This window comes from Felis catus, chromosome A2, assembly GCF_018350175.1.
Source record: "Felis catus isolate Fca126 chromosome A2, F.catus_Fca126_mat1.0, whole genome shotgun sequence".
In the NCBI taxonomy this organism is placed as follows: Eukaryota; Metazoa; Chordata; class Mammalia; order Carnivora; family Felidae; genus Felis; species Felis catus.
In genome coordinates, this window is record NC_058369.1 from 104,688,665 (window position 1) to 104,708,832 (window position 20,168).

The 20,168-nt window shown below is 36.5% G+C and overlaps 1 protein-coding gene across 5 annotated transcripts in view; it reads right to left on the reverse strand.

Moving 5' to 3' along the window:
- The window catches only part of THSD7A (thrombospondin type 1 domain containing 7A), a 664,277-nt gene that overhangs the window by 50,584 nt on the left and 593,525 nt on the right, over window positions 1-20,168 (reverse strand). For all 5 annotated transcript variants that reach the window (XM_045052422.1, XM_045052423.1, XM_019825529.3 and 2 more), the window contains 2 exons: window positions 16,103-16,297; window positions 14,374-14,637 (listed from right to left, as the gene is read on the reverse strand). In XM_045052422.1, coding sequence (XP_044908357.1) covers window positions 14,374-14,637; window positions 16,103-16,297 — 459 coding nt within the window. The remainder of the gene's footprint in view (window positions 1-14,373; window positions 14,638-16,102; window positions 16,298-20,168) is intronic.

A 20,168-nucleotide genomic window follows, 5' to 3' on the forward strand; every position in this document is an offset into this window, starting at 1 on the left:
TAAAAAAGAAAAGACTGTCTTTTTCCCATTGGATATTCTTTCCTGCTTTGTTGAAGATTAATTGACCATATAGTTGTAGGTTCATTTCCGAGTTTTCTTTTCTGTTCCATTGATTTATGTGTCTGTTTTTGTACCAGCACCATACTGCTTTGATCACTAAAGCTGTGTAATGTAACTTGAAATCTGGTTTTGTGATGCCTCCAGCTTTGATTTTCAAGACTGCTTTGGCTATTCAGGGTCTATTGTGGTTCCATACAAGTTTTAGGATTGTTTGTTCTAGCTCTGTGAAAAATGTTGATGCTATTTTGATAGGGATTTCATTGAATGAGTAGATTGCTTTGGGTAGTATAGACATTTTAATAATATTTGTTCCTCCAATCCATGAGCACAGACTGTTTTTTCACTGCTTTGTGTCCTCATGAATTCCTTTCATTGGTGTTTTATATTTTTCAGAGTATAGGTCTTTAACTTCTTTGGTTAGGCTTATTCCTAGGTATCATGTTGTTTTGGGTGCACTTGTAAATGGGAATGATTCCTTAATTTTTCTCTCTTCTGCTTCATTATTGGTGTATAGAAATGCAACAGATTTCTGTACATTAATTTTGTATCCTGCGACTTTACTGAATTCTTGTATCAGTTCTAGCAATTTTTGGTGGAGTCTTTCTGGTTTTCTATATAGAGTACCATGTCATCTGCAAATAGTGTAAGTTTTACGTCTTCCTTACTGATTTGGATGCTTTTTATTTATTTTTGTTGTCTGATTGCTATGGTTAAGATTTCCAGTGGTATGTTAAGTAACAGTGATGAGAGTGGACATCCCCAGTGTTCCTGACTGTAGAGAAAAAGCTCTCAGTTTTTCCCCATTTAGGATGATATTACTTGTGGGTTTTTCATATATGGCCTTTATTATGTTATGTTCCCTGTATCCCAACTTTGTTGAGAGTTTTTATCATGAATGGATGTTGTTCTTTGTCAAATGCTTTTTCTGCATCTATCGAGAGAATCATATGGCTTTTATCCTTTCTTTTATTAATGTAGTATATAACGCTGAGTGTTGAATTTGGCTTACTGGTCTGGTATTGAGAATTTCTGCATCCCTGTTTATCAGGGATATTGGCTTACTGTTCTCTTTTTTAGTGGAGTCTTTATCTGGTTTTGGTATCAGGGTAATGTTGACCTCAAAGAAGGAGTCTGGAAGTTTTCCTTCCTTTTCTGTTTTTGGGAATAGTTTGAAAAGAATAGGTATCAACTCTTCTTTAAATGTCTGGAAGAATTTGCCTGTGAGTCCATGCTCCTGGACTTTGTTTATTGGGAGTTTTTTGGTTACTGATTCAATTATTTGGCTGGTTATTGGTATGTTCAAGTTTTCTATTTCTTCCTGTTTTCTTTTTGGTTGTTCATATATTTCTAGGAGTTTATCCATTTATTCAAGGTTGTCCAATCCGTTGGCATATAATTTTTCATAGTATTTCGTATAATTATTTGTATTTCTGTGGCATTGTTAGTTATCTTCTCTCATTTGTGATTTTATTGACTTGGGTACTTTCTCTTTTTGATAAGTCTTTCCTTTTTGATACAGGTGTATCAATTTTAGTAAGTTTTTTCAAAGAACCACTCCTAGTTTCATTAATCTGTTCTATTGTTTTGTTGTTATTGTTATTTTTATCATTTATTTCTACTCTAATATTTATTATTTCCTTCCTTCTGCCTGGTTTAGGCTTTGTGTTTGTTCTTTTTCTAACCCTTTTAAGTATAAGGTTAGGTTGTTTATTTGAGATTTTTCTTGCTTCTTAATGTAGGTCTGTACTGCTATATACTTCCCTGTTAGGACCACTTTTGCTGCATCCCAAAGGCTTTGGACCATTGTGTTTTCATTTTCATTTGTTTACATGTATTTTTTAAAATTTCTTCTTTGATTTCCTGGTTGACCCATTCATTGTTTAGTAGAACATTGTTTAACCTCCATATATTTGTGGCATTTCAGATTTTTTTTTTATTGGGTGGACTTCTACCCACTCACAGTAGGTAGAAGGTGCTGTGGTCAGAAAACGGTGCTGTGGTCAGAAAACGTGCATGGTATGACATCAATCTTTTTGTATTTGTTAAGGCTTGCTTTGTAAACTAATCAGATATTAGTATATCTGTATATTAGTATATACAGATATCTGATCTGTTCTAGAGAATGACCTATGTGAACTTGAAAAGAATGTGTATTCTGCTGTTTTAGATGGAATTTTCTGAATACATCGGTTAAGTTCACACTGTGGTCCAGTGTGTCATTCGAAGCCATTATCTTCCTGTTTATGTTTAGATGATATGTCCATTGATGTAATGGGATGGTAAAGTGTGATACTATCAGTGTATTATTATCAATGAGTTACTTTATGTTTGTAGTTGTTTTATATATTTGGGTGTTATCATGTCAGGGGTGTAAATATTTATGATTGTTAGATATGATTCTCAGACTGTCCCCTTTATTATGATATAGTACCCTTCTTTATCTGTTGTTATAAAGGTAATAAATTATTGAAATATTTCGAGAAGACTTGCATTTCCCCACCTTCAAAATGACTACAAAAGTAAACTTTTAACCTTTTGTTATTTAGTACTCAGAGTTGAAAAGAGAATCACATGGTTGTTCATGTCACTACTTCACAAGGTAACAGATAAATGGAAATTCTTTCTTTCCATTTTATCTGTTGCAGTATTATGGCATTAGTGAGACTTAACACGTATGACTTCTGGCTGATTCACATTGTATTATGAAGTAAGCAGATATAAAACTTTTATGTCTGATCTTCCAATAGCATATTCTAGAAAACATCTCTCAAATAAAATTCAACCTATTAAATTGTTAACAGATATAAATTAGGCATTGACATAAAGACAAAACTGCAAAAGACTATAATGCCTAGCATTCCATTTTTATTTTCTAGTATGAAACAACACTCAATAATTGCCTGTCATGTTTATCTAGCACAATTAAAATCCTTAATGCTACTAGTAAATTGCTAGATAAGCATTCCCTTGCCTTCTCTGCTAAGATCATTTTTGAGGGCAATTAACACCAAACAATCATAGGGGATGGAAAGACAGAAACATTTGATGCATTTTAAGACTAAATAAACGGATAGCATCTTGTAGCAATTTATGCCTTCTGAGGAATGCTAGAATAAAATAAATGACTTCACAATTAGGTTAGTATTAAAACTTTCAGCACTTCAACACTGCATTTGACACATGGAAAATCAAACTCCTGACTTTTGATCATATTTTCTGTATCCTATATCTGTTCTGATTGCTCTTTCAGACTGAAATAAATACAAAACACCATCAGGCTTAAAGTGGCAGCCGTAGGACATATTGCCTTTGAGATATATCCAATCACCTCTTTCATTTGAATTATGAATGAGCAGATAAAATAGCTTTCAACAACCTTCACAATTACTATATTGTGTTGCTGAAAGGTGTACTGCTGATAAAGAATTCCCTTTAAAAGCACATGGAAGATATTGGTTGGTTTTGATTTACAGTTGTGTGAATGAGCAACTCTGGCACTCTAAAACTTCTGAATCAATCTCAAAAGCAACCTCAAAAATCTCTGCTACTTTAATGTATATTATATGTACATGATTGCAGTTAGGAATGAGAAAAAATTAGCTAGAACTTTATTATCCTCGTGGGTTTAAAAATATTGAAAAAATCATTGAAAAGTTCTCAAATAACATTCTTTTGCAATTATATATTGAGGACTGATAACTCAGTAACATGGAAAAACCAAATTATTATCTATAGCCAAACTCCCCTAATCAAATGTTCCATTCAAGCTCATACATCTAGTAGATGTAAAGTTATAAATCTACATTGGGTAATTAAAATTTTCATGATGAAGTGTTCAGGAAAATTTATATAACTACAATGGAATGCTCCTTTAATTTTATTTGTATTTACTTATATACATATGAAAGCCTATGTCTTCATATCTGCTAGGTGCTTATAGATTTTCTCAGGAAGTGTCAACATCAGTGTTAATAGTTGTGGGGTTCTGTTGCTGTTTTTATTCTGATACTGGGAATTACCCAATGACTAGGCACATTCAGATTCATTTAGGTACAGCTACACACAAGTTTTTTATCAAGACCATTTCTTATTGCCAACTCTAAAGCTTTCTGCTGTATAATAAGGGATGTGGCTGTTCTTTGTCTTTGATTCCTGGGAGGTAGCCTTCAAGTCCTGACATTTTCTGAATCTTTCTTATTCATAGTGGCTTCTTGGACTATAGGTGAGTTTACGTTAAAGAGATGACTCAGGACGTGGTGCTGGTTACAGCACAAAGATAAAACAAGTTTAGAGAGTCAGGGTTTTAAGCCACATGATATCCATCCAATCTCTTGGTGGGTAGATTGAGCTTAACCATGTGCCAAAGAATTGATTAATCATGCCTACATTATAAAGCCCCAATAAAAACTCTGGATACAAAGCTCACATGAGCTTTCTGGCAGATAAGTACACACTGATGTGTAGACAGGGTGATGCCTCCTGGCTTCTTGGGGAGAGAACATGGAAGCCTTATGATTGGGACCCTCCCAGAGCTTGCCTATGTGTCTCTTATTTTGGCTACTTCTGATTTATATCATTTTGCTATAATAAAACTCTACTTGTAAGTCCAGTTGACCCTGAACAGCATGGGAGGTAGGGATGGTGACTCCCAGTGCAGTTGAAAATACTTGTATAATGTTGACTCCCCCAAAACTTAACTACTAATAGCCTACTGTTGACTAGAAGTCTTACAGATAACATAAAGAGTTGATTAACACACATTTTGTAACCTGTGTATATTATATTGTATATTCTTACAATAAAGTAAGCTAAACAAAGGAAAATTCTAAGAAAATCATAAGGAAGAAAAATATGCTTACAGTACTATACTATATTTATTGAAACAAATCTGTGTATAAGTGGACCCACACAGTTAAACTCATGTTGTTCAAAGGTCAACTATATAGTGCTTTCCCTAAGTTCTCTGAGCTGTTCCAGTGGAACTTAGGGGGTTGTAGGAACCTCCAAAATTGTAGCCAGCTTGTCAGTAGTAACTGGGGACCCCTGAACTTGCAGCTGATGTCTGAAATGAGAGCAGTCTTGTGAAGGACTAAGCCTTTAACTGGAGGAGTTGGGCCTCACTCCAAGTAGTTGGTGCCAGGATTTCATTGTACTTTCAGACATACATTCTATTTAAAAAGTAAATAAACTTATTTATATAAGAACCTGTACCTATAGTTTACTTATTCAACCAAAATAAAAGCCTTGGGAATAATTATATGCATTAAAGCATTTATGGACCTTCACAGATTTAACTTTTATAATTTTAACTAATACTGTATTAAAAGTGAGAGATAAGTATTAAAAAGCTCACTTTTGGAATAAGGCTTTGTCAGCGACATAAACGTATCTGATGAAGTGTTGAGATCATGAAGTAATGAGAAATAAATTAACTCTGAAACTTATTAGATGATTTATTTTTAATGTGATCCAATGCAGGGCATTTTTGTTCCAACAAATGAAAACTATATACTGCCAGAGAAGTAGTTCCAAAGGATGATCTTTTAAACATTAGTTTGTTGGATTCTAATAAGTGTTAAACAGAATTTTAACAAAAAATTTCAGTGGTCAAGTTGGAAAATTGCTGCATTTAAATTAAACAGTTCTCTTTACCCTGGGTTTTCCTTTTTTGCTGCTATGAACTGTGAATCTCTAGGAGAAAGCCACAGACACTGCATTTCTATACTGACTTTCTTCTATAGCATCTCACTGAACCAGTAAGAGATAGATAATTCAGATAGGTTATAATTATAATGCATTAAACTTGGGTTCATGTTTTGAGCTGTACCGAGTTTTAATATTAAAAAGTAGGACATTCCAGGTCCATTTCCAGATACAGAAAAAAAGCAAAAGTGAATAAACAACAACAACAAAAAATCAAATCTCCTGAACTTAAAAAAATTGTTTTTTCTTAACTTATATTTACTTTAAAGTTTTAAAGCTTAAAAGGTCAAGCTTATGGCAAAGAGAGGAGAAACTGTTACGTGAATAAATATTTTAAGGGCTTTTTTATGGCAGTTTAAAAAGACCATAAGAAGAATCAACTTTGTTTTTATCCAAATGAACTAAAATTTCTTGTAAGAGCTAAATTGGATTTCAGGGCAACTATGAAGAAATGGGATAAATAGGGAGAGTAACTGCAAGTAAAGATTTTTCTTCAAAATTTAAATTTAAAATCCCCATAAATGTTTTCATGTGTTTTCAGGTAGTTTTCTGAGCCCACAGATAATTATAATAATAAAAATTATTATTATATTATTAAGATATATTATTATTATTATAGATACTATATATATATAATCTTATATATATATCTTATGAAAAATTCCTTGTGCATAAACCTTGTTCACTATATGACTATTTTTATGATGCTTTCAAGTCATAAAAGACCTACATCGTAGGAATGAGACTAAACTCAATTAATGGGATACGGAACTTTAAAACTATTTTGGATTTGTAGGGCTTTACTAAAACAACAAGAATCTTTATGCGGATTCACACAGGTCATTCAGTATCTTTATGAATTATGAAACCTTATAACATAAGGAATGAACAGGTCTACAGTTAAATCAATAAAACTGCCACAGATATTGGCAAGATTACCACTTTAATCATTTTGTTGAAGACTAATGTTATGACTTCTCTAATGCATTAGGAGAACAAGGGGTCAGAGGCCTAGAGAAAGGATGTGGAGTAAAATATAATGGCAGAAGTTGTTGATTAAGGCAAAGATCAAAATTCCTTTTTTAAAAGTATTGCAAATAATGAACTATTTTTGGCAGCTAAATTTATTTTAAGCAGAGCATTTTCTTTCCAAAACGCTGAAAAGAAAGCCCAATAAGTGTATGGAATTTATTGGAGGCGATGTTTGACAGCGTGGCCTGAGGGACTCCACGGAGCCCAGTTTGAAAACCATGTTATGAGGTAATAGATGAGTTGAGGTCTCTGGGACATGGAGCCCAGAGAACTAAATAACACCAGATGTTTTTCTGTCACACATGACATGAATGGTAGCTGCAGGAAATTTTCCAATGAAAGTCTCTCCTTCAACACTTCCACAGTCCTCCTTCAGGGAGCCTGGTGGAGAAGGACGCTGGTATCCACACCTTATTTAAATTTGACCCTAGGCAATCACTTTATTTTTGTACTCAGTATCCACAGTAGCCCTTTCCTTCTTCCCCTGGCTCTTTCAAACTTGCAACTATTACCTCAGGAAAAGTCTGTCCCTCAAACCCTGCCTCTCTTTTACATTTAAAAGGAAAAAGATCTCCATTGAGAATGATAACTGTGAAAGTAATACCAGCAGTACCTGTACGGTCAAATGAAAGAATTCTGATATGAATTAGACACTAAATAAATATGACCAACGAAAGAAGCTTTTCAGAGAACTTAGCACTCCATTTCAGCTTGTTTAAAGGACCCTATTTATTGCCTTTTATGCCTGGTTTAATTAAACATGCTCTTCCTCAAATCATCCACCATGATACGAAAAAAATTCTCATTAAATTTTGTTTCTTTAAAATTAACCTCTAATTTTGAACTTACATAACGTTCTAATAGAATTCCATTGCAAAAGTAATCCATTCTAGTTATATTATGGTTGACTGCTTATGTAGGTTATCCTCAGAATCTACTTTCCCCATATTCATAATCATTTTTTATCAGATATACCCTGAGTTCCACACAATGTCTTAGAAGGACATGCTCTTGAACTAAAATTTATTTGTACATTGAGTACTGGCAATGATCAAATTGCCAATATGTGTTCCACAGAGGGTCCTATAGACTCATTTTGTTTTCAAAATCATACCTAAGTAGACATTCACTTTATGAAGACCCATCCTTATAAATTGACAGATAGATAGATAGACAGATAGATAAATCTCCTAATGTTCTCTTCCCCACAACTGGTAATCAAGTGAACTATCACATGGGAGGTGTGGGTTGTTTTGCTCAATGCAAACAATCTTACAAAGATTTAGGCTCACATTGCTACCAAACCCTGGAAGGGTCTGCATGATCCAGTAAAGTAATCCTTGAACTTGAAACGTGTAAGGCACCTGGCTGGCTCAGTTGGTACAGCATGATACTCTTGATCCTGGGGTTGTGAATTTATGTCCTAAGATGGGTGTAGAGCTTACTTTTTTAAAAAATAAAAAAGTAAAATAAAAGATGGTAAATTTAAAAAAATGTGTAGTAGAGCTCCCTGGGGATCCTGTCAAAATGCAGATTCTGACTCAGTAGGTCTGTAATGTGGGTTGAATTTCTGCATTTCCAATGGTTTCCCTGTGAGGTCTATGCTGCTGGTCTGTAGACCACATTTTGAGCAGCAAAGGATTAGATGCCAGTTGGCAAATGACAGCCCAGGCTGACAGCCTGTTTTTGAATTTAATTTTTTTTAACGTTTATTTATTTTTGAGACAGAGAGAGACAGAACATGAACAGGGGAGGGGCAGAGAGAGAGGGAGACACAGAATCTGAAGCAGGCTCCAGGCTCTGAGCTGCCAGCACAGAGTCCGACACGGGGCTCGAACTCACGGACCGTGAGATCATGACCTGAGCCGAAGTCGGACGCTTAACCGACCAAGCCACCCAGATGCCCCTGACAGCCTGTTTTTGTACATAAAGTTTTACTGGAACAGAGTCATGCCATGCACTCATGGCATTCACTCACATACTGTCTATGGCTGCTTTCATGCTGTAACTGCAGAGTTGAATACTTGTGTCAGAGACATTTTGGTCCACAAAGCCTAAAATAGTTGCTATCTGGAGCTTTAGGAAAACATTTGGTGATAAGGTAATTTAACCTAACAGCTTATTGTTAAGTTTCTTCATAGTTTCTACATGTTATCAAGTATTTGATAGGTATTTATAGCAATATATTACTTTTACGCAATAGGAGAGCAACATATATTAAATGTCCTGGGCTGAGAAAGAACAATCAGATCAGATGTGCCTTTCTGTTAACTTGATATTAAGAGATGATAAAACATCACAAATGTAATTGAGTTTTAGAATATGTGTTGGTAGTACACTATGGCTTAAACTGCCTGTGGGATATAGCAAAGATAAACTTTCTGAAGGTAAAGACTGAAGCGAAGTGTCTGGAAGGAATTATGTAGCTCTTAGAGCTCAAGATTTGAACACCTGGCATTTTAATATTTTATCCAATTCACCTTCAAAGTATCCCTTCCACATAACTCAAATAGAAATGCTGTTTCTACTTTTCAAGGAAAAATATGAGTTTTAGAAACAAAGAGAGTTCAATAAACATCCCACACTACCAATTAAAGTTGTAAACAAGGGTTGGGAAAATGTAAGTTGCTACAATTACTAATATAAACCAGGAGGTGAAGGTGTTGTCCAAATCTAGTGTTGTACAAATCAGGCAACTCTTGATAAGCTTTGAATGGAAATAAAGAGATTTTAATATTGATATCACAGGGCTAATTCAATAGAATAGGTATGTGATTATTATTTCTTCTCTTATTTAGTAGGTAGATAGAAGCACAAATATTTGATGAATACCACATAGAAAGTTTGTGGCATGTATCACTCTTATTCTAAAGATCTTAGCTATTCTCAAAAATCTGTTTGATTATTTCCCAGAAATGTGACACAGAGGGAAGAATACTGTCCGGAAAAAACAAACAACTGAAGCCTGACTGTGGATCAACTACAACTGCAAAAATTCTCTCTAGTTCACTCATTCATCCACTCTATAGATATTGAGTTAAGCGTCTTTCTTCAGCTCAGGCACTAGTTCACTCATTCATCCACTCTACAGATATTGAGCCCTTACTGTTCCAGGGGGTTGGGATACATCAGTGAATAAAACAGGCTATGATACCCTCATCAATCTCCATTCTTGTTCAGGAGATACAACATAAATAAACACAACAAGTAAATTATATGATATGGTTATACAATGATACACGGTTTAGAAATACAAAATGTAGAACAGGATAAGGGGTTTGGGGAAAGAGGAGTATGGTTGAGGGGCCCATGATAAAACTCTATCATTTACATATAAATGGAAGTCATGTATACATGCATTTTACATAAGTTAGTTTATCTTTAAGGTTCTTTAAAATATTAAGACTAAGTAATATAATGATGTTTAAAAGTTCCAGAAATTCTAACTCTTGTTCTGTGAAACTTTAAGTGATTAACTTGAGAAGTGCCTGGTACTATGTAGTCACTCAAATTTCTTTTTTTTTTTTAATTTTTTTTTAACGTTTATTTATTTTTGGGACAGAGAGAGACAGAGCATGAACTGGGGAGGGGCAGAGAGAGAGGGAGACACAGAATCGGAAGCAGGCTCCAGGCTCTGAGCCATCAGCCCAGAGCCCGACACGGGGCTCGAACTCACAGACCGTGAGATTGTGACCTGAGCTGAAGTCGGATGCTTAACCGGCTGAGCCACTCAGGCGCCCCAGTCACTCAAATTTCTAATGAACCAATCAGTTAAGATATTTTTTAAAATTTTTATTGATTTATTTTTGAGAGAGAGAGAGGCAGAGAGGGAGAGAGAGAAAGAGAGGAAGAAGAGAGAGAGGGAGCGGGAGAGCGGCAGAGAGAGAGGGGTCCAGAGGATCCCAAGCAGGATCTCTGTGGACAACAGAGAGAACCTGATGTAGGGTTTCAATCCACAAACTGCGAAATCATGACCTGAGCTGAAGGCAGACGCTTAACCAAGACTGAGCCACCCGGGCACCACCCTCCGCCCTGATCAATTAAAATTATCAAGAGTGTTCTGGCAGTGAATAGAAAATGTATGATTTGGTTTTTGAATGATTTAAAATCTCAGGGAGCCTGGATGCTCAGTCAGTTAAGTGTCTGACTCTTGATTTCAGCTCAGGTCATGATCTCATGGTTTGTGAGTTTGAGCCCCACATTGGGCTCTGCGCTGACAATGCTGAGCTTATTTGGGATTCTCTCTCCCTTTCTCTCTTCCCCTCCCACGTGCATATGTGCTCTCTGCTCTTTCCCTTTCTCTATTAAAATAAATTTAAAAAAATCTGTTGCTACATTGACACCATCTAAGATTTCACACAAAAAATAAATATACATATTTCATATCATGTTCTTAGGACAAATGCCCTCAAACATATTGATATATCACTAGGAATTATATCTCATAGCATGTATCAGATGGGTTAACATTTACGTGACTCCCAAGGTATACACTAAGATCTGATTTTTGAATATGGTTATGAGACAGTCAGGGACCTTGGGAACAAGCCCATATGCACCTGGGACACTCCCTGCGTCTTGTGACAGTTTTCCCTGCAGAGCAAGCAGGGACCAAGGAGAAAGCCCAGATTGGTTTAAACTCACCTGAGATGGAATAGCCCCCAAATTCAACCTTCTTTCAGCTTTTCCACTCTTTTTAATGTGAAAAAACTTGCCCAGAGGTGGAGACTTAACTTGCAAATGAAACACACAATGTACGAAGAAGCAAGTTCTGTCAACTGCACCTGCGTATCTGCTTTCCTGGGATTCGTGGACCCTACGTGGTTAAGCATATTACCACTTTCCCACCTCAGCTCCTTTAAAACTTTCCCTAGCTGTTGTTCTGAGTCCTTTGCACGTCTGACACCTGCAGAGATCGTGTCTCCCCTTTGGCTGCAGCTGCTGCCCCAATAAATCCATGCCTGTGCCTTTAAATTTTGTGTCCAACCTTGTTTCTACTGTCGCTGGGTCCAAGAACCCAAGCCTGGTATAACAGGTCTATCATTTTTCAGTACAAAGTTTGCTACTGCAAAGACTTCCAGACATAAAAGAACTGTGCCTTAAGGTTATTAAGACATTAAAAAATGGTGACCACATGGGAAATGGCCTACAATAATATAATTAAACTGGGGAAAGTCAAACTGTTTTATCAGTATAACTGATAACGTGCTCCACAGATGGACAGCACAGATAAAACAGAAATGCCCCCAGGCCACTATTGAACAGGAGATAGTGTCTTTGCACTGCATACATGTGGGGGTCAATTCTACGTTTAAACTGAAGGCAGAAAGAGACTTTTTCTTGAAAGCCATTTTTCTACCATCCATCTAGAAAGCCAGTGTAGCTGAGGGAAGGCAGTGGTCATAGAGACTATAATTTAGAGTGTGCCTCAAAAAGAACACCAAAGTTAGAGTATTCCACCAACACCATCAGAACGGATAGAACATACAGAAGCAAAGTAGTAATTTGCAAAGAAATCAGGCGACAGAGATTCAATTTCCCTGGACTTCACTTTGAGTAAATATATTGGTAAACACTAAAGTATCCCAGTGGACATCTATCACAGATCAGGTTTTATGAGAAAGACATGATGTTGGACAGACACAAGGAACTAAACTGGAGCCTTTTACTTAGTTAAGGGTCTTAGATTCTCCCACAATCCCCATGAAGTTCAGTATTGTCCGGAATCTTTTTCCTATATGTGCTTTCCTTCTAGAATACAGTACTACATTGTTCATGCTTTGAATTGACAACGATGCTAAGGTAGGAAGTCTATTGCCTTTGGACAATTTCTATTATTTTTGTACTTGTACTTTTTTAAGTGATCATTTCTGTGAGATTCATAAGATATGAATTCATAAGGTTTTTTTCTAAAAATTAGGTCAACTGTTAACTGGCTTACTGACACTCTCCTGCATCTAATTAACAGATCTGGATAAAAGTGAGAATATACAAAAGTCATTCTGAAAACTCAAAGGTTAGGTTAAAAACAAATGATTATCTTGGTGATTCACTAGGCATGATAATTTAAAGTGTGAGCAAACACTTATAAGCTACATTCCAGGAGAAATGTATTTTTAAAAGTTGTCTTCAATTTTACATTTTAATGACTAATTATGATCTTTTACATTATCATATCATCTCAGAATGGCCAGTGCATTTACATCTTTCCTGGTATCTAATTTACAGTACCTATGTTACTGATACAGAGAATAAAATATTCAGTCACTCTTACACATGTCTCTCAAAGTGTACCTATTATAAATAATAAATTCTTTTTTCTTTTGCAGTTGTTTTTCTAAATGCATTGAATATATTAAGGTTAGGGATGCATTAACCTGAGTACATTAACCTAAAAAATACTTATGCCTAGGGCTTCAGTGTTATGGAGTCTTTGGACCAATTATCACTAGACTTTGGTAAATGAAGGAGGAATTATCAGATCAGATGGAAAATAAAAGGAAACAGTTTTTGGAAACTTCTCTGTGGGGAGAAGTTTAAGAGATTCCAATAAATGTGTCACCAATGATACTTTGATGGAATGGAGATGGTCCTATTAGATCATGTTGTTTTCTAAACCATATAATAAAACTGGAAGAGTGCTATTCTAATAGTAGCTATTTCAGCAGGGTTGGCAGGTAACTGCCTTGTCCCTATCTCCTAGCAACTCCTCTTTCTCAGGTCACCTCCACGAAGAAGGTGGGAGGATCATTGTCCAGTGTTTGCAAATATATGGCATCTGTGATTCAGGCTGACCCACTGTAAACTAGTCTCAGTCCAATATAAAAAGACAGATGTATTAAAATAAAGGAATAATGGAGAAATATTGCTCAAGGACTACTATATTAAGACTTAGAACCAAAGAATTTACTACATACTCTGGTCAAAGATGGCCACTCTTCACAACCTTTGGCAACTCAAGTATTATCACTGTGTTTGATTTAGAAAACTAAAGTGGGCACAGTTAATTAAGAGTAGGTGCATTTTTCTTTTTTTCTTTTCTGTCCCCCCCCCACCCCCCACTTTTTGGCTAATTTCAACACAATGAGGAATAAACAACAGCAATTTGAGTTTTCACTAATTATGGCTTTCAGTCTTTCTCCTCTGCCACTTAATGACATTTCAGGCCTATTGTAAATTTCTCCAGTTTGGTTATTAGAAGCCTGTCTAGTTTATAACTTTGTCAGAATAAATTCAAATCTCCTCTCTTCCTCTCTCTTTTTCCACACACAGACTTGTGGTGGGTCATTGGGCCTATTCAAGGACTCGTGATCAGTACCAAGAGAGGTTTTTGGCACTGTAAGGCTTCCTTGACACCAACTTTGGGATTTAGTTGCCAACTTCTGGACAACAAGACAAATGCCTTTGAATGTCCTGTTACATGTAAATAATATACATACAGCATGGTGCCCCCCAAATATTCCATTTACAGCACACTTCTGTAAACCTTTATGTCCCTCCATTCTCATCCATGTTCATTTTACCTCCACCCCCCAAGACAGACAGCAAACACGTAACACCAAAGAAAAATTGGATTACCATGACTGTTACATCTGGACGTTTCCACGAGCCTGCCATTTTGGTCGTAGCATGCCATTGCTTGGTAACGGTATCCTTGACCACATTCCTTGATATCTCCTTGTGCTTTCATTCCCAGCAACACTTCCACTTTCCCCTCTGGTAAAATGCAGTCTGACCAGTTCCCCACAGGCTGTGCATTATACTTGTCACAAGGACAATACTGAGTCTCAATCAGGGGGTACAAATGAGAATTTTTACATTTTTCCTTCTTTTTACTTTTTCCTGTGAAGAAATTTAAGTTGGAAAATATCATTATTAATTTCAAGCATCCCTAATTTTCCTCCTTCCCTAAAGTTCCTTTCTCCATTTTTAACCATATTCAACAGTAGCCTATTAATGAAAGCTATTTTCTCACTCCACAGTGCTTGCTCTGTAGCCTGTTATTAGTCCTGAGTGCTTTGCATAGTAAATTTTTTCTTATTTTCTCATTTCAAAATAGCCATTTCGCAAAAGGCATTAACTGTTGTGCTGAATTTTATACTCTTTGATTAAAATCCTTTCAAATGCTCATGTGCTTTCAGTGAAGGTAATTGCATAAATCACTCCTTTATGTTATGTGCCAAAATATGAAATGGAGAGAGAGTCACTGCACTGGACTGCACAGCTTTTTTGTTAATTCCAAATAGATACTATGGTTATGTAGGATTACAATTCAGAAAATGAGATTTTGATATTTACTTTTCTAGTCATTACCTTGCATCTTTCATTATTACTGAAGAGTAATCATTTTCGCATACTTGGTGATCACTGTAGTAAATAATATTCAATAATATTCACAGTGAAGATATTTAGTGTCAGAATAAAAATACTAGAAATGGTTTGCATGTAAATCTAAATAAATTCCCTTTTAAAATAAAAAAAAATATGAGCTTGAGAAATGGCATATTATTTTAACATAATCACATTTCTATTAAATATTTATTACATTATGTCACATATCATATGACATATCATATCATATATCACATCATATATTATAATACTATTTAATTATATCACACATAATTGCCTATGTCATACATACATTTATCTCTAACTTTCGTAAGGAGTCTTACGTAGTTTTCAACAGTCTTCATTAGGACAGGTGGTTCACTTTATAACTTTTAAATTCTGAACAGTTTACTGGCACCAATATTTTCAGGTTTCTTTTTGCCACTGACAGTATTTTGGAATGCACCAGGTTTAGCTCAGTATGATAGCTCCTGTTCTTCCTCATTATATTATTGCTTTTTGTCATTGTGACTGCCTTTTAAGATGCGGTTTTCAGATACAGAATTAATGTCATATTCCTCTTCTAGGATAAGAAAGATAATCAGGCTCTGACAGTGAGAATGGGTAAAGAAAACGAAGTGGCAACCTTTCCTTTTGTTCTCCAAGTACTTCACAATCTGTAGGCAATCCACCAAAAGTACCGTTTAAACCAAAAAAATAATCTCCCTATTGTATAGGAAGACAGTTCAATTTTCAAGGTTACCTTTTCTTTCCACTAAAAGTACACAGCATGTCTGTCACTGCCAACTTACATTAAAATACACACACCAATCCACTTGCATATTAAGTATCCGTATTCCAGCAGTAAGGCACAGCCACGCATTTTCCAAATACATTGTCAGAACTCTCTTGGTCTAACTTTTAATGTGTTTTCTAACTTAACACGTGTTGGCTTTTTCATCCCAATTATTCTTACCAACAATAGCACGCTTTCTGGTCCTAACTGCACCGCAGTCTCCATTGCATGAGGAAAACTTGGACCAGCTGGTAAACTGACAGTCATCTTGGCAGGGGATCTGGCAAGCTTGGGTGAGAGCTGGCACGGGTCCCGCATACCAGAGGCACTCATGGATGCCAGCCTGTCCTCCATCTTGCTTTCGACAAGTAATAGCTAGAGGAAAAGCATAAAGCTGTTTAAAATAAGTCTGAATAGGGGCGCCTGGGTGGCGCAGTCGGTTAAGCGTCCGACTTCAGCCAGGTCACGATCTCGCGGTCTGTGAGTTCGAGCCCCACGTCAGGCTCTGGGCTGATGGCTCGGAGCCTGGAGCCTGTTTCCAATTCTGTGTCTCCCTCTCTCTCTGCCCCTCCCCCGTTCATGCTCTGTCTCTCTGTCCCAAAAATAAATAAAAAACGTTGAAAAAAAATTTAAAATAAGTCTGAATATGTTTAATTATCCTACAATTTAAGAGTTAACCTGACATTTCCTCATGCAGTCAGAGGAATCCTCTTTTAATTCTGGTAGTGGTGTTTCTAATAATCACAGTAGTCATTAAATTGATCCTTTAGGTTTTTTGTTGTTATTGTTGCTGTTGTTGTTGTTTAAATAACAGCCCTCAGTGGTTTCTGTGACACAAAAAAGCATGTGTGTGTGTGTGTGTGTGTGCACGCACACACACACACAGACATTTAGCAGTCTTTATTAGATGCTATTAAGGATTTCGAGTCCTTATATTTAGAACTTAATTATTTAAGAGACAAATACGTCCTGATAATAGTTTATGTTAAACACAGGCTATTCACAGAGGTACAGGGAGACACCATGTAACTCCAATAATTGTTTTTATATCATTGGTTTCTCTAGGATTTCTATATAGAAGGGTCTTAGTGGCAGCAAACTGGAAGGTTTGGGTGAGGAGTGGATGCTTATGGAACTCATCCTGTAGCTGCATTTGCATGGAAATCATGTACTTTTACGACACTGGAAGTTTGCTGGGATGGCTCTGGAGTGGTTAATAGGGAGAGGGGGCAGTGTCCCAGTCCCTCATCTCCTCAGTCTACAAGTTCTTCACATGCATGAATATCAACCACGGATTCAAAAAATAAAACAAAAACTTTTGGCAATCTTAATTTCTCAAGTCATAACTGACATTTCTACAATTACATATATGCCCTAAAAATGGTCAAATAATTTTAATTCATATGTATTATTTCCTCCAAGGTACTGTCCTACTGGATTTTTTTTTCAACGTTTATTTATTTTTGGGACAGAGAGAGACAGAGCATGAATGGGGGAGGGGCAGAGAGAGAAGGAGACACAGAATCGGAAACAGGCTCCAGGCTCTGAGCCATCAGCCCAGAGCCTGATGCGGGGCTCGAACTCCCGGACCACGAGATTGTGACCTGGCTGAAGTCGGACACTTAACCGACTGTGCCACCCAGGCGCTCCCCTACTGGATTTTTAAAATCACATCATATTTTATTGTTTATTGAACATAGCTGTAAAATAGCTTTAAGGTATCAAGTTCTTAAGGAAAAAGACCAAGTGATGTTTTAAAGTCCCCTTTCTCTGTCATTTTCTTCCATTGGTTTTAAAAATATTTTATTCATTTATTGAGGAAGTAGACAAAACATTTAGATGGTCCTACAGGTGACCTCCTTGAACTAGCTTACATGGCCCCAGTCAAACTGATTTGGTGGCCCTTTCGGGTTAATGGATTAGGCTGGAACTTGATCTCTGGTCTGCTCAGGACTCTATTCATCATGAAACTAAGGTAAATAAGCCTGACATTTTGACCCTAAATTATAGTTAGGGCACAGAGCGTCCCAGGTTTGACAACACTCTCCAAATCTGTATTGTGAAACTTAACACCTAGTAGTGTGATGGCGTGTCTACAAGGATAGAACGGTTAGCAAGGGAAGACTTTTTCTGTGTAGGTGAATACAAGTTGTCACAACTGGTGCAGGAAAATTTACATAATTGTTCAAAAGTAGGTGAGCACTCATCTATTTCTTAGCATAGATACCTCTTCATGTAATGTGCACAACACTGAAAGGGCCAATTTGTATGAAGAGGACAGGGGTCCCTGAACTTTAAATACATGAAAACTTGGTAGAGTAAACAGTAGTGGCAGTTATGAAAGTTATATGACAGGAGAAGGCAACAAGTGCCCCTAAGAGACTCTCACCAATGAGGCGAGGAGTTGTCTGGTGCTCTGTGTTTATCATAGTGGCCTGCCAGCAGTTCTCAAGTCAGGCTGAAGATTATAATCACCTGGATAGCTTCTGAGAAACGTCCATGCCCTTCCCAAACTCAAACATTCTGATTAATTGGTTGAGGACAGGGTCCTGGGCATGAGCATCTTTTTATCTTTAAAAAAAAAAACGTTAATGTTTATTTCTTTTTGAAGGGCAGGGAAGGAGTAGAGAGAGAGGGAGACACAGAATCTGAAGCAGGCTCTAGTTTCTGAACTGTCAGCACAGAGCTCGATGTGGGGCTTGAACTTACGAGCTGTGAGATCATGACCTGAGCCAAAGTTACATGCTTAACCAATTGAGCTGCCCAGGTGCCCCATGAGCATCTTTTTAAAAGCTCCTTGATGATTCAAATATGCAGTGGATCAAGACTGCCATTCTAGCAGGTGATGTATTTCTATGTGTGTCAGAAACACCCAGAATACTATAAAAGTTGAAGATTCTCAGATTCATCCCAGAGGTCCTGAATGAGATTTCTTTGTATGGGGTCAAGGAACATGTATTTTTTTTTTCTCCAGGTCGCTTGGATGTTTCTTCTGCATATTTAAATTTAAGACCCACTAGCTTGAGTAGTAAAGGCACAAGGAAAGGGTCTGGCTGAGATTTGGGGCTAAGACTGAAAGTGCTTTGGTACTCAATCACCCTGGTACTGTGCCAAGGTTGGGAAACCATGGCCTAGCATGAGCAAAAGAACTAAGGGAGTGGAGTTCAAGGAGACTTGCACAAGGAGTGAACTAAAACAGCATCTACATAGTTTGGAAGAATGTTATCTGTGGATTGACACTGGAGGAGTCCCCATGAAGTGGATATTAATGATGTGACTTGGTAGTTTGCTGCCACGTGGATGCAGAGTTGATTCCTTAAATGCTGTAAACTTAGTAATCTGTGACAGTTTGTTCCAACGATGCTTAAGAGGAAGGACTGACAAAGAGGACGATAGTAGACATTTTACTGATCAGGATATGCAGCAATCTCAAGAATGATTAATTTGGAACATAAGAGATTTGACCATATCAGAACTCTAAGCTGGAAAGAGGTTCACACTGTTTATGATAAAAGAAAATTACAAAACTAAATTTGGATTCTTTGAAATAACACAACTTTTATCTACTTACCCAATTTGACCCTCTGAAACAAAGACTTGAATAAAAATCTTTTGAGAAACTAAATTGCCTTAGGTTCTCCATTAAGCATCTCCTTCTAAGGTTCTCCCAGAAATTTTATTTCAGAATTGCTCTATTATCACCAAAAAAGTACCCCTCAGATAAAACCATTACCAACACAACTCCAGAAACAAACTAGTTTTTGTGCAGATCTACACTATTTGCATACATCTGAAGTCCTTTTCCCCATGTACCTTAAGTATTTCAATCAGTTGAAAAGAAAAAAAAATGTAAAATTTCCATATCTGTTCTCAGAAACCCATTCAGCATTCTGCTTCCCTTATCTGAGATTTTAGACAGTGTAATTTGAATGAATTACTCATGTAATGTTATCTAAACAAGTAGCAACAGCAATATTTGTACAATATATTGAAAATTTATCATACATCTCAACTTGCTTCTATTCTAACTTAGAGGAAACACAACAATTCAAGCACAGAAATGCAATCTGAAATGAACTTCCTGCTATTAGGGTGAGGAAAATACAAGTGTTTGGAAAGGAAACCATCTGGTCTCTCAGTTTTATAAACCTTAAAACTCATTTCTAAGATACTGAAACCAGGGTGGTTTTAACTGTAAAAAAAGACGTATCACATTAAACATGGTTTCCTAGCATACCAGGAAGCT